General features: G+C 46.4%; 1 protein-coding gene across 4 annotated transcripts in view; it reads right to left on the bottom strand.

Annotated features, from left to right (window-relative positions):
• Positions 1-12,732, bottom strand: part of kcnab2a (potassium voltage-gated channel subfamily A regulatory beta subunit 2a) — a 66,922-nt gene that overhangs the window by 32,288 nt on the left and 21,902 nt on the right. For 2 of the 4 annotated variants that reach the window (XM_064306249.1, XM_064306250.1), the window contains exon 3: positions 5,098-5,366. The exons of the other annotated variants lie outside the window; for them this stretch is intronic. In XM_064306249.1, coding sequence (XP_064162319.1) covers positions 5,098-5,315 — 218 coding nt within the window. In that variant the 5' untranslated portion in view covers positions 5,316-5,366. The remainder of the gene's footprint in view (positions 1-5,097; positions 5,367-12,732) is intronic. 4 annotated transcript variants of the gene reach the window in all.

Below are 12,732 nucleotides of genomic sequence, written 5' to 3'. Positions count from 1 at the left end.
AACGGGTAGCGCAAGGAAAACTGTTCAGCTACTAATGTTTTCAGAAGCAATTGACTGTAAACATTAAGGGCCAAGCTAACGGATCCCAAAGGATGAAAGCACCGGAACTGAGGGTTAAAATCCCAGCTGCAATCAATACCACCTCCACCATCACCGGACCCAACAGAGTCCATACTGGATACAGAGACAGGCACCACTTCTCCCATTTAACCGCTACCCTGGCCAATAACACAAAGGCTTAAGCCTTTAAGCCCTGTGTTTGCATGGAGTAACTAGAATACGAGTCTTGTGAATTAAAGTTTAAAGGGTTCAGCTTTCACAGCATGAAGAGGGAAATGGACTAGATGCACATTCCACTAGGTGGTGCCAGATCTCTATTCTGAATAAGCAAGGCGGGCAGTTCAGTATGATTTGGGGTTACAGCAGACAGGAACAATGTTTGTGGGAGCAATATATTAATATTCATCATATATTAAACAATAGCCAGGGGTCTAGTGAAAAGGGTGCTGTCTTAATGGGGCTCACATAGATAAATAAAAGACAAAACTAAAAATAATAAATAAAAGTAGTTTAGTAACCTACATCTTTAGTAGAGGTAGCTCACGTGTGGTGTACACAGCTAAGGTAAGGCACATTTAGCTTTCCTTATTTACGCAGCATAATTTAGCACCACACCAGTAGCATAACACTCATTGGGCTGGTTGCTTGTGATTTCTCGTGGATATCCATTTTTCATGTTACTGCGGTGTGCAGAGTTTAGGTATGCATTCAAAAGTCCACATTTAAAAGCCTCCTCATAAAAAAAGTTCAGATGGGACTTATTTTTTCTCTGGACCACACATTTTGTAACTGCATTCAAACAAGCGGCAAGAAATATGCACACTGCATCACCACTTCTCAAGGCGTTCTTAAGGACAGTGTGGGGTTTTCCTTTTCAGTGATTTTTATCATCATTCTACATATTTGTTACCTTCAAAATAAATATTTTACACTCCTGGTTTGTTTCCTTTCAGACCTAAAAGGTAAACTGAATGGAATAACGTTTGCTCTGCTTTTATCATTTTAACCTTTATTAACAGAAGATTTTATTACCAAACCGAAGCAGCAGAAATAATTTGGCACGTGCACTACAGAATAGAGGGAACTGAAAAATAAATCAGGCTCTGTTCACACCACAGATAAACTGACACAATAGGGGTGCGAGTTCCCCTAAGCACTCAGCAGGTAGCACCAAAGCAGCGTCTTTTCGGAAGAAGGCAGCAAAAAGTTATTAATTCCAGTTAGCACACCAGGAAGGCGCTTGTGTGTGTGAACAAGCAACACGGAAGACCTGCTCGACGATTGCCGGCAGCTACGCAGTGAGAAAATGCGCTAACAATGGAGAACTCGATGAAAAAAATTAAATGAATCACACAAGCCATAAATCGAGCAGTAAAGACGAAATGCCATCTCTGACTGCAGCACAAAATTACAAAGGGTTGCAGGTGCCACTGTCAGCACTGAACAGCGAACAAACGTTCAATTACAGCCACCAAATCGGTTTATGCGTAATGTTGAAAACGAGAATTAGGACCGTTCTAAAATAATTACTATCAGAACTCACTGAAATTAATTTCAGACACGGGCGGCGCGTGAGTTTGCGAGAACGGGATTCAGCTGGCTTAGCCGACTAAATCCTCTTCACCGTTGTCAACGTGCTTCTTTGAAGACTAAGAAATTCATTTTAAAATGAGTTTCCTTTTGTCTGTCTGAAATGCGCAGTCGTATTTCAAGGTCCGTCTCATCGCTCAGCTTCCTCCATTAATTCTAGGCTGGAAAGGGTCGCATTTCTGCCAGGGAATTTTTAAAAATATATTTTTCGATTTTATTTTTTTGCTGTAGTGTCAGAAACATCTTGCCGCAGACCACCTACCATTATCGCCATGTAAAAAAGGCTTAAACCTGTTAACTTCTCACCCGACACCGACGAAGCGGTGTCTACGTGGGGTGAGTCTCACAGAGACGACCACGCACGCCGCACTCCCAAACGCGCGTTGGCATGTGCGCTCAAAACTCGCTTATGGCGAATGAGTGAGAATGGAACCTCGCAAATCCAGCGGAATTAAAATAGGCATCTAAATCTCCTCACTCTGACTATGAGAACGCTGCAGGGATTACCAGCGTAGAGGGAGACTTAGTGCGGAGAGAACTTTTCTGAGAGGAACCGCCTGGATCAGAGGCCTGGCACCGAGACCTGCAGACAGGGAGGAGAGCTGTATTCAATGAGTGTAAAGGCAGGGCGTGCTCAGCGTCCATTAGCGCTGGCCCGATACGATGAAACCAGGCACGGCCACTCTGGAAAAATCAATAACTCGGCCTCAGTGAAGACTGCCCACAGCATTAAAAGGCACCACTCAGCAAAGACGTTGTGGACAATGTTCTCTCGGCAGAAAAATGATTTCCTATTAGAACCGAACTGTCCAAATTACCCAGACCGATCCTGTATTTCAGTTCTCCCCATTCTCAATGTTTCCTTCCCTGGCAAACTATTAGGTATGCAGCCAATGTAAATGAAGACCTCCAGGTAACACAGGAACTGCGATACCATTTTGTAAATACCCAGATCTGTTTACCCCATAGTTCCAAGCTGGCTACATGAGCCTCTTAATGTCAATGAGAGGCTGTCGGGTTAAGATCACTGGGAGGGAGCGCTACTGCCTGTCAGTTTTGTGTTCCATTCAGCCAGCTTTGACACCAGCCGTTCCCAACACGTACCTTCCTCCGGTCACAGCTGTACTGCAATATCTGCAATGGTATCGCTCAAAAAAGTACTGCCGTTAGACGCAAAATACAGTGGAAGGTGTGGAACAGTTTCAGGTGCATTAATAAAGGGTTAAGTTGCCCCCGGAAATGTTACAGATGTATGTTACAAGTGTGCACTGCAGTTGGGTGCAGTTAAGTTACAGCTGTATCAGCAGCTGATGCATGTTAGTTAAAATTGTTACAGGTGTGTAAAGGTCACAATGCAGCTCTGTGCGTCACACTGACAGATGCCAGCTACGGCGACTGCCAACAGCTACGGGGACCTTAGCAAGGGCGGGTTTCTGTTGCCCAGCCGTATCACAGGTGTGTTACGGCTGTGGGGCAGGGGCTCCGTCTCTGACCTGATTCCACTCTCATTAAACACGAGGCCTGATCAAGATACAGCAACTCAATTAGAGCTGAGAGCCTCCTCTGGACTCCATTCAGGTAAAGCAGGTAATGTTTCCATGAGAAACCAACACCGGCATGCAATCATGCAAAGCCGCATGCTATACCCGCTGCCCTTCGCTGCAGATTAAAAGCAGCCGCTGACAATGGCGTGACCGCGGCCGCCTCCACTTCTCAAGTGGTCCCTTCTAACGACTCGCAGATCTGTAAATGCGAACCACCGACAGCTGGGCGGGTCCGGGCAGGGGGGGTGGGGCTTCCTTACATCTCTCTGCTTGAATGTACACAGCGAGCCGCGCCCCACCGCCCCGGGAGTAGCCCAACTCTCGGCCAACCTGAGGTGATCCAATGGCTATTCGTGCAAGGGTGACTGCACTTTGCAGGAAAGGTATAGCCGCCACCGCTTGCTTGACATACAACCATGCGCTCTGTCAAAACCACACCCAGCCCCCCACCCGCCTCGCTACCATCCCCCTCACACTGAACCCCACCCATAATAACCCCATCCCTTGGCCCACCCCACCAGCCTCCGTGTCACACAGAGGTTCTGGGATGTACAACACATATGAAGTACACATTCTTTTTGGGAGTGAGCGACTGCTCAGATCGATGGCGGAAACACCGCGGCGGAGCCTGACGGCGAGGACAGGGCCGTTCTTCCTCCTCCAGCTCATCGCAGCGTCTCAATGCTGCAGGACCAAACGGAACGTCCTGCCGACGGCTCACGAAAGCCAAACTCGCGTTCTCCTCAGACGGGCCGACGTCTGCGAAACGACACGTCTAATCCCAGAACTCGCGGGCGCTCTTTTCAGACCGCCTGCGGTGGCTCAGAACCACAGACCGATTCTCCAGCAATGGCACGGGTCCAATTTACCTCCGGTTCTGCAGCAACTGAAAACCACAGCCAACAGAGCTACGTGGTGGTTATCGCCACAGACCTATTAGACTCAGACATAAACAAATCAGCCATTTTACATTAACAGTTAGCCATTTAACACTCTTCTCCAGAGTGACTTGCCGAAGTGCACAGATCTACGTTTAGATAATGAACAGTGCTGATGTTACGTCATCAGGCCCACAACCGATAACAATAGTCAATACATCATCTGACAACATGAAATTAGATGCCATAGTAGCTGCAAGAGGGAAATTAAGAATAGTATTATTAGGAAGCAAATGGTTTAGTGGACATTGTTTTAGATTTGGTCTGGGCATGGCTACTAAACCCATACAACATTAAAATGTCAGCATCAGGTGAGCCAAGGTTTAACCAGGCGTGTTTTCAGTCTGGGGTAGAAGTTGGGCAGTTTTTACAATCTACCCCCCCCCCCCCCCCTTTTTCTCATCACTGTTCTAAGCCATCAATTGCGCTAAAGCACATATAGCACATGGGTCATTCACAATGTCCCTCAGTACAACCCACATTGAGAAGAAGGAGGTAGCAGCTTGCTTAAAAAATTCCCAGAGACCCTCAACCACTGTAAGCAAAAAAAGCGCCGTGACCTACAATCTCAATCAAAAGAACCCACGTACAGCGGTCTAGCTGAGCAGAGATGAACCCAACCCAACCGGCACGCCAGACAGTCGCTGTGCTCTAGTCTCATCAAGCGGACCGATCTACAGACGAGACCACCACTTCTACAGTGCCTTTATGACAGCTGGTCTCTTGTCTATTACACAGTACCTGCGGTTCCTGTATAGTGAGTCTGCACAGGTAACTGGTCACCCAATTTATTAGCTTATATACTTCAGTTTGGTCTGCAAAGACATCCCACACAGGTAACCGTGGTCACCCGATTCATTACCTTCTATACTTCAGTCTGGTCTGGTAAGACATCCCACACAGGTAACCGTGGTCACCCGATTCATTACCTTCTATACTTCAGTCTGGTCAAACGGCTCCCTTACCTGTACTTCATACCGGTCTGGTAGGAGACGCAATCCTCCAGCACCAGACAGTTCATTCTGAGGAAGTCCTCCATGTTGCGCACCTGGGCGGCGGCCCGCTGCTCGCGCTGGCGCTGGAGCTGGGCCTGGTCGGGGGGGCGCGGCCCACTCAGGCCCTGGTCCGAGTGGTAGCGGTTGATCCCGCTCCGGATGCTCTCGCTATACGACATGGACAACATCCTGCTACCCGCGCTGCTGCTCTTTCTCACGCCCACGCCCGGCTCGGGGATCTGCGGATTTTCGGCATGGACATTGGGTCTGAGGCTGAGGGGCCTCCCGGCGTACCCCCCCGCGAACATCCTACCCCCTCACGGCTGGCCCGGCCCAACCTACTGGCACTGTGGCCACCGTGCAGCAGGAGAGCTGGGAGTCTGAGACGGGCAGGCAGGGCACCTCCTTAAATAGCACCTGCTCTCCCGCAACCAGGCTATGCTTACAGTAACTGGAGCTACTCTGTACCCACTTCTACACACACGCACACATGCACGCACATACACACACGCACACACACACAAGCACCCGCACACAGCTGAGTGAAAAAGTATTGGGACAGGGACACAGTTTGTCATTTTGGCACTGTACTCCAGCATATTGGCTTTGAAATGAAACAACGGATATGAGGTCAAAGTGTCAGCTTCATTTTGAGGGTATGTACATCCATATTGAGAGATCTGTGTAGGAATCACAGCCCTTTTTATACTGTACTTAGTCCCCTAAGGAGCAAAAGTAATTGGACAGTTGGCTTTCCCTGGCCAGCTGTGAATCTTTGCATCATTATTTCAGGCACAAACAAGCTAACAGAAGGTCTAGTTGATTCTAGGTGTGGAATTTGCATTTGGAGTCTGTTATGGGTAGTGTTATGGGTTGTGCATGTATGGCTGCCAGTGGAACAAGCTCACTTGTCTTCATTGATGTGACTACTGACAGCTGCAGCCAGATGAAGTCTTAAGTGTACAGAAACATCTTACCTGCTCAGATCCAACCAAATGTCTCAAAACTAATTGGATGGCAATTCACTTTGCAGCAGGACAATGACCCGAGACGCACTGCTAAAAGAGGAGCCAAAGGCGGCTGCAGTACAGGCCTTACAGAGAATCAGCAGGGAACATACCCAGCGCCTGGTGACGTCTGTGGGTCGTAGACTCAGGCAGTTATCAAATGCGAAGGATTTGCAACCAAGTCCTAAATAAATACTTAAGATTATGGAAATCTGTCCGATCACTATTACTCCCCCAAAACAGGGGGCTATGAAAAGGACTGTAATTCGTACATGGATCACCGGATAAGGATGAACATACCCTCAAACAAAAGCTGACAGTCTGCAGTTTGACCACATACTCATTGTTTTATTTCAAATCCAATGTGCTGGAATACAGAGCCAAAATACACATTGTGTCACTGTCCCAATACTTTTGCATTTAACTGTATATGCAGAGGCTCGCACACACACCCACACACACACACACACATCACACTAATCACATAAAGACTTGTGAACTGTACATACATGATAAAATCGCACACACTCAAAAGCACAAACACACACACGCTCGTACACACAAATGCATGCACACACACCGCAACCGAAAAATGATGCAGCTCACCACATACACAAATCAGAAGACTAGATAAAATGGAGAAAAGGTGAGGACCTCTCTTGGGGGAACAGTGTGTATTTCTAGCACTTCTGAGGACTGGTGAGGTGTAAAGGGTCTCATCGGCAAAGCTGGGACGCTGGAAACTCTGCAGCTACCCGCTAACCTGGAGCTGTTAAGAACTAAGCAATCTCCAAATCAAAACTGCAAGCGTGCCCTCTCTCTCTCCATCCCCCAATTTCAATCTCAGTTAGGATTCAATTCCCATCTTTCTGTGTGTGGATATTGTGTGCTTAAACTCCCCAATTAGCTTTAAGATTCACAAAGTTGACACACGCACTGGAAAAGACTGGGAAAAAGCGGTGCATCATGGGTACAGGGTGGGTTACTATCAGGACAAAATCATGAAACCAACCCATAATGCGAAGAGTAAACATTATGGCAACAGAATATTTAGATACATTATGTAAAAAAATGTACTAAATCCACTGTTCATATGAAGACCAACTACATAACGTTCAAACAAAGACCTGCTCTATTCATAGCATTTCTATATTCTATTTATATTCAGGTACACTACGATTAAAGTATTATAATATTCTATTTTACATACTACTGTATACTAGATATGCTAGATACTAGATCTTCTGTGTTCTGATAATGTGTTGATAATACAGCATTCCTATATCCAGTACTATACATTTTTTTGTAAATGTCTATGTTATGAAGATGCTACAATTGAAGTTTCTTCAGTCTAAATATGCTCGCCTGACCATCTGTCCAAACCCGATGCTCAAACCGAGAGCCAGAGCTCTTCTGACTGCGGCTTTTTCCCTTTCAGCCATAGATATCCGTCAGCCTGTAATAACGAGCGCGATCACAATCCGCACTGGGCTCCAGGGGCTTCGCCGGAACAGAGAGCTTTCACGCCAAGCGTCAGCATTCCGACGGCCGCCCCCCTGCACTCAGGATGCGATTACTCGGGCTAATGCGGAGGCAGAGAGAATCGCAGGCTTTTGAACTCTTGCCCTCCTCCCAGACCGGCGGATTCGCAAACACATCCCACGGCCAACGGTCGGGAAACGCTCAGCTCCGCCCTCCTCAGGCAGCTGATTACTTCATCTGCTCCGGCCAATTAAAAAGACAAAGACGCTTAATGTCGGTACAGACCTGTGACTTCAATCAGCGGGTTACAAATGCAAAAGATTACCAATAAACCTTTTGTAATCCTCCCGAGACAGAAAAGAAATCTATGAAATTTTTTGGCATAATACAAATTTCTTGGATGGCAAAATATTATAAAAACATGATTTATTTTATTTTTATTGAATGGCCCCCATTGTGTAGGATTCAGCATAGTACAATATAAGAATTAAGACCAGGGAACAAAAATGAATTGCTGGGGCATATATAATGTATTTCTTACTTTTAATATTTTACTTTTATATACGTTCTTATTTAATTCTGTTCAGAAATCACTGAAAAGGCTTCAAGCATTAGTAAGCACATGCTAACTGGTCTAACATGCAGATGGTGAAGTTAAACCAACAGCAGGACACAGTTCAACACATCTTAAAGAGCGTGCACAAAGTACGATCCATCTCCATCCGTGATTGCTACGTTCCGGCCGTCTCCTTTTCAGCAGCTGGGCTTACAGGAATTACAGCTCATTTTCGTTTTTTTGGAACACTTGTACAAAAGGGAATCTGTTGCTTGTTTGGATGGCAGAAAACCGGTGAGATGCCACCAGTGTGAAACGAAGAAAAGAAAAAAACTTCACCCTGTTTTCCACATAAATGACAGGGTAGAAGGCGATGGGTTTAGAATTCAAATGCAATTAACTGAAGGGCTCCAAGAAGGCTCTCTGCTGTCTTTAAGTGTACGCCGCAGGTTGCTACTGCACGCGCTCACTTCCTATTTGTGCTCCTGACTGTTCGCTAATGTTCTGCCGGTCGCCCTGCATAAGTACAGCTGCCAAATAAACAGAAAACAATAAAAGTCTCTTCATTACCATTATCGACTTTATCGACTGTCAGACATGTCCAATACTCCTGCAGGTAGTGGCTTCCCACTTATCAGAGGATACAAGAGGCTGAGGCATTACCCACACACCCACACGATACAAATAGCGTGGTCACATCTCACTGTCTCGCCCGGCTGCTACGAAACACACACTGCTCCCAGACCCAGAGGTAGCACAGGCACAGCATCCTCGCTGTCCCAAACGAAACACACACTTTTACTGTAAGACAAGTAATCAGCTGCAGTCATCTCAGCTCTCTCTCTCTCTCTCTCTCTCTCACACACACACACACACACACACATAAAAAATTAAATAAATAAATAAATAAATAAATAAATAAATAAAAACATGTCTGACATATAGTATGCATACACACACACACCCACACACGTGCACACACACGCACACACACACACACCTACACCGTCAAGGTTCTAGCTTACCTGCTGTCTTGGGGGGTCTGCTCATGAACAAGAGCTCCTGGTGTGAGGCCATGCTTATAAACGCTGACTGCTGACAGCAATGCAGCGATCCACCCAAACTGGGAGTGTCTGACTGGGAAGCGTCTAAACCAATTAGTGAATGAGAGAGAGCGCACCCTCCCCCCCAACCCACCCACACACACGCACACACGCCCTCCCTCCCCCCTTCACCCTGGTAGGTTTCATCCATTTACAAGATTTAGGACCTGGCAAGTTTTGCGAACGACAGCAAAATATTATCAGCCCTAAATTATTCACAGCAGCTTTTGTGCTAAAAGGTTTTGATCACTCTTCCAAAGGAGAGGATCCTATGACTTTTTAGCATGTAATCAGTACCATGTCTGCATACAGAAATATGTGCATATATAAAGCACATACAGAGTACAAAGCTACATACAGGCGTGCACGCACGCATACAAGCAACCACACGCACAAAGAATAGCAGATTGTGTCAGACCACAACAGACCTCCTGAAATTAATCCCACAGTTCATCTCTTACTTGCTACTCCATCAAAGCCAACTTGTTACAATGCTACACCATTTAAAAAACCAAGCTTGCTTTTGCAATGTAAAAAATATGCAACACAATCTAGGGACTGTACACCACAGGATCTCACAGACTCCTTCAGTATTTTCAGTTATGGCTGTGTAATTCTCAATAAACCTTCCAACCACACACACACAGGAACTGTTTTCAAGTTCAGAAGTTAGAACAGGGAAAGCGCTTCTTCACTGAATGACTGGCAGTCAGCTGGTGGAGATGATGTCACTCTAGGTGAGGGGCCCTCACACTGAGTCCTCGGGGACCCCTATGTATGCTGGTTTTTGTTACCGCTAATCTCTAGTTTGATTAAGGCTCTGGAAAACATGTTTCATTCATTTCTACAGTTTTTTTTAAATTAAATGCATTGTAACATGATGCAGCTTTGGCTTGTTACCACTGGCTTCACCTTTGAAAGTGTCCACACCACTGATCAGAACACCACTGATTTAACATATAATTCTGAAACTGAATCAATTAAAATGTGATTTCTTTCTAAAGTAACCATTTGCCATGCAGCACATTAGAAAAAGTGAAGAAAGCAATTTGATATTTGATCTGAATGGTTGAGTCTTGGGATGTGAATACTGGACCTTTATTCTTCTATGGTATACATTTCTATTTCTGTTTCTGAGCAAACACAGCTTGAAGAGGGCATTCCTCTATAAACAGCACAAGTGTCTAATCACAAACAAACAGCTTGTTATAATTCAAGAGTTACAACTATGGATGGAACTAAAACACAAAATAGAGTGTGTGGACCCCTGCTCTGGGTTATTGGTTCGTTTAGTTTTGTAACTCCTCGCGTTTTCATTTTTCCTTCAGACACTTCATGTTGGATGTTCTGTTCTTCTTTGTAGTCCACTCTGTGAAGAGCTCTGTGACCGTGTGCTAGACCGCTAATAATACATGTGATGTGACTGATTGCCATTTCAGTGTGATGAGACTGATCACGGACTCCACGGCAGAGAGACAGAGAGCTGGGCAGGGTAAATACCATGAGCTGTACAGCACCAGGTTCCACATAAGAGACTGTGAGCCTGCAACCTATGCTAAATAACACCAGGCTAAGCCACCATAGGCTATACATAGCAGAGACTGTACCATTAGCGCTATGACACTAGGCTATGTACATCTGATTGTACCATTAGCACTATGCACAGCAGACTGTACCATTAGCGCAATGACACTATAGGCTACACATAGCAGACTGTACCATTAGCACTATAACACTAGGCTATGTACATCTGATTGTACCATTAACGCAATTACACTATAAGCTATACACCGCAGAGACTGTACCATTAGCGCAATGACACTAGGCTATGTACAACAGAGACAGAGACTACCATTAGCGCTACGGACACTAGGCTATGTACAGCAGACTATACCATTAGTGCTAGGACACTAGGCTATGTACAGCAGACTATACCATTAGTGCTAGGACACTAGGCTATGTACGGCAGACTGCATTATTAGTGCTAGGACACTAGGCTATGTACAGCAGACTGTACCATTAACCCTAGAACACTAAGCTATGTACAGCAGACTGTACCATTAACCCTAGAACACTAAGCTATGTACAGCAGACTGTACCATTAGCACAATGACACTGTAGCTCAGTTTTAGCCGTCCCATGAACAGGGTCAAACAGAACCATGGGGGGGGCGGGGCGGGCGTAAGCGACCTGTAAGTGGGGAAGCGCTCACACACTGCAGTCCGTAAAAACAGAGGGAGGAAGAGAGAGACGCACGCACCTCGCCCGAGCGACGGCGATACTGCTGACGGTACGCGCAGCAGGGAGACCCCTCCCCCAGCAAAGACTCCATTTCCTCTGCCGTATCGAACGGCGGCCAGGCAGGCATGCATTATGCAGGAGACACCGCCGCCCCGCCAACTTCACACTCACCTGAGAACACGGCAACAAGGCGCTACGCGCACAACCGCCAACTTAGTCACCTTTTCAACAGACGCAGACACATTCACACTCACGGAGTTTTCTCTAACCCACCTCGCCTGCGCACAGCGGTATCAGCCTTTTCCTAAAAAGTTTCCACAGTAAACGAACTGCAGGCTCACGCCATATCCTGTAACTACAGTCCAGGGTGTTATTCACCGTTCCATACTGCCTCGCGGTCTCCATTAACGGTGAAAAAATTAGAGAGGGATTAAGAGAGGAAGCCGGACGCGGCGCCGTGAGATCGATACCTGGCTGAACTCGGAGGGTTAACTGCTCCCTTTGCACTTACAAGGGGCGAAAGGCGATGAGCTGAACAAACAAGAAGGAAAGTCTCCAGCTCATTACCGCACTCTCACACAGTCAGGGCATTTACAGAACCATCAGCAAAAAAAAGAAGGAGCTCGTTCTCCTCGAACGGACCGCGGGAACCCAAACGGCGCCCCCATCAGGTCACGGGCGGCAGGACGGACCAGCACCTCCCCGTTTACCTGCGCTCACTCTCTGAGCTCTAATATGCCTCTGTGATATCTCCACACACCTCCCGGTTTCTTGCTGGAAGACACGCATCAGCTGAGAAGCTACCAGTGTGCATTTTGAAAATGGCGAACACTGTGCTGTTCTGATGGGTGTCTTTCTACCGCAGGTTTGGGCAAAACGCTGGAACGTTCCAGGCCCAACCTTGGCCGTGTGGTTCTGGGATAACAGTTATACTTTCAGGGCAGGTCTGGAAACCCTCTATTTTACAAACTTTTCTTCCAGACGGTACGACAAGCAGCACACCCTGCGATAATTCACACGTGCGACCCAAGCTGCACTCCTCATTGAACAGTTTGGGTGTCAGCAGAACTACAAACACTTGCTTCAAGGCCAATTGGCCAGGGCATTCAGACCTTTGTCACTCTTTCTGTTCAGTGTGACTCTTTATTATTCAGTGATATATCATTATTAAAAACAAACTGAAAGTACCAACTGATTTAGAAAATATCTCTTAGTC

This window comes from Anguilla rostrata, chromosome 13, assembly GCF_018555375.3.
Source record: "Anguilla rostrata isolate EN2019 chromosome 13, ASM1855537v3, whole genome shotgun sequence".
In the NCBI taxonomy this organism is placed as follows: domain Eukaryota; kingdom Metazoa; phylum Chordata; class Actinopteri; order Anguilliformes; family Anguillidae; genus Anguilla; species Anguilla rostrata.
This window is presented reverse-complemented; position numbering and strand designations above follow the sequence as displayed.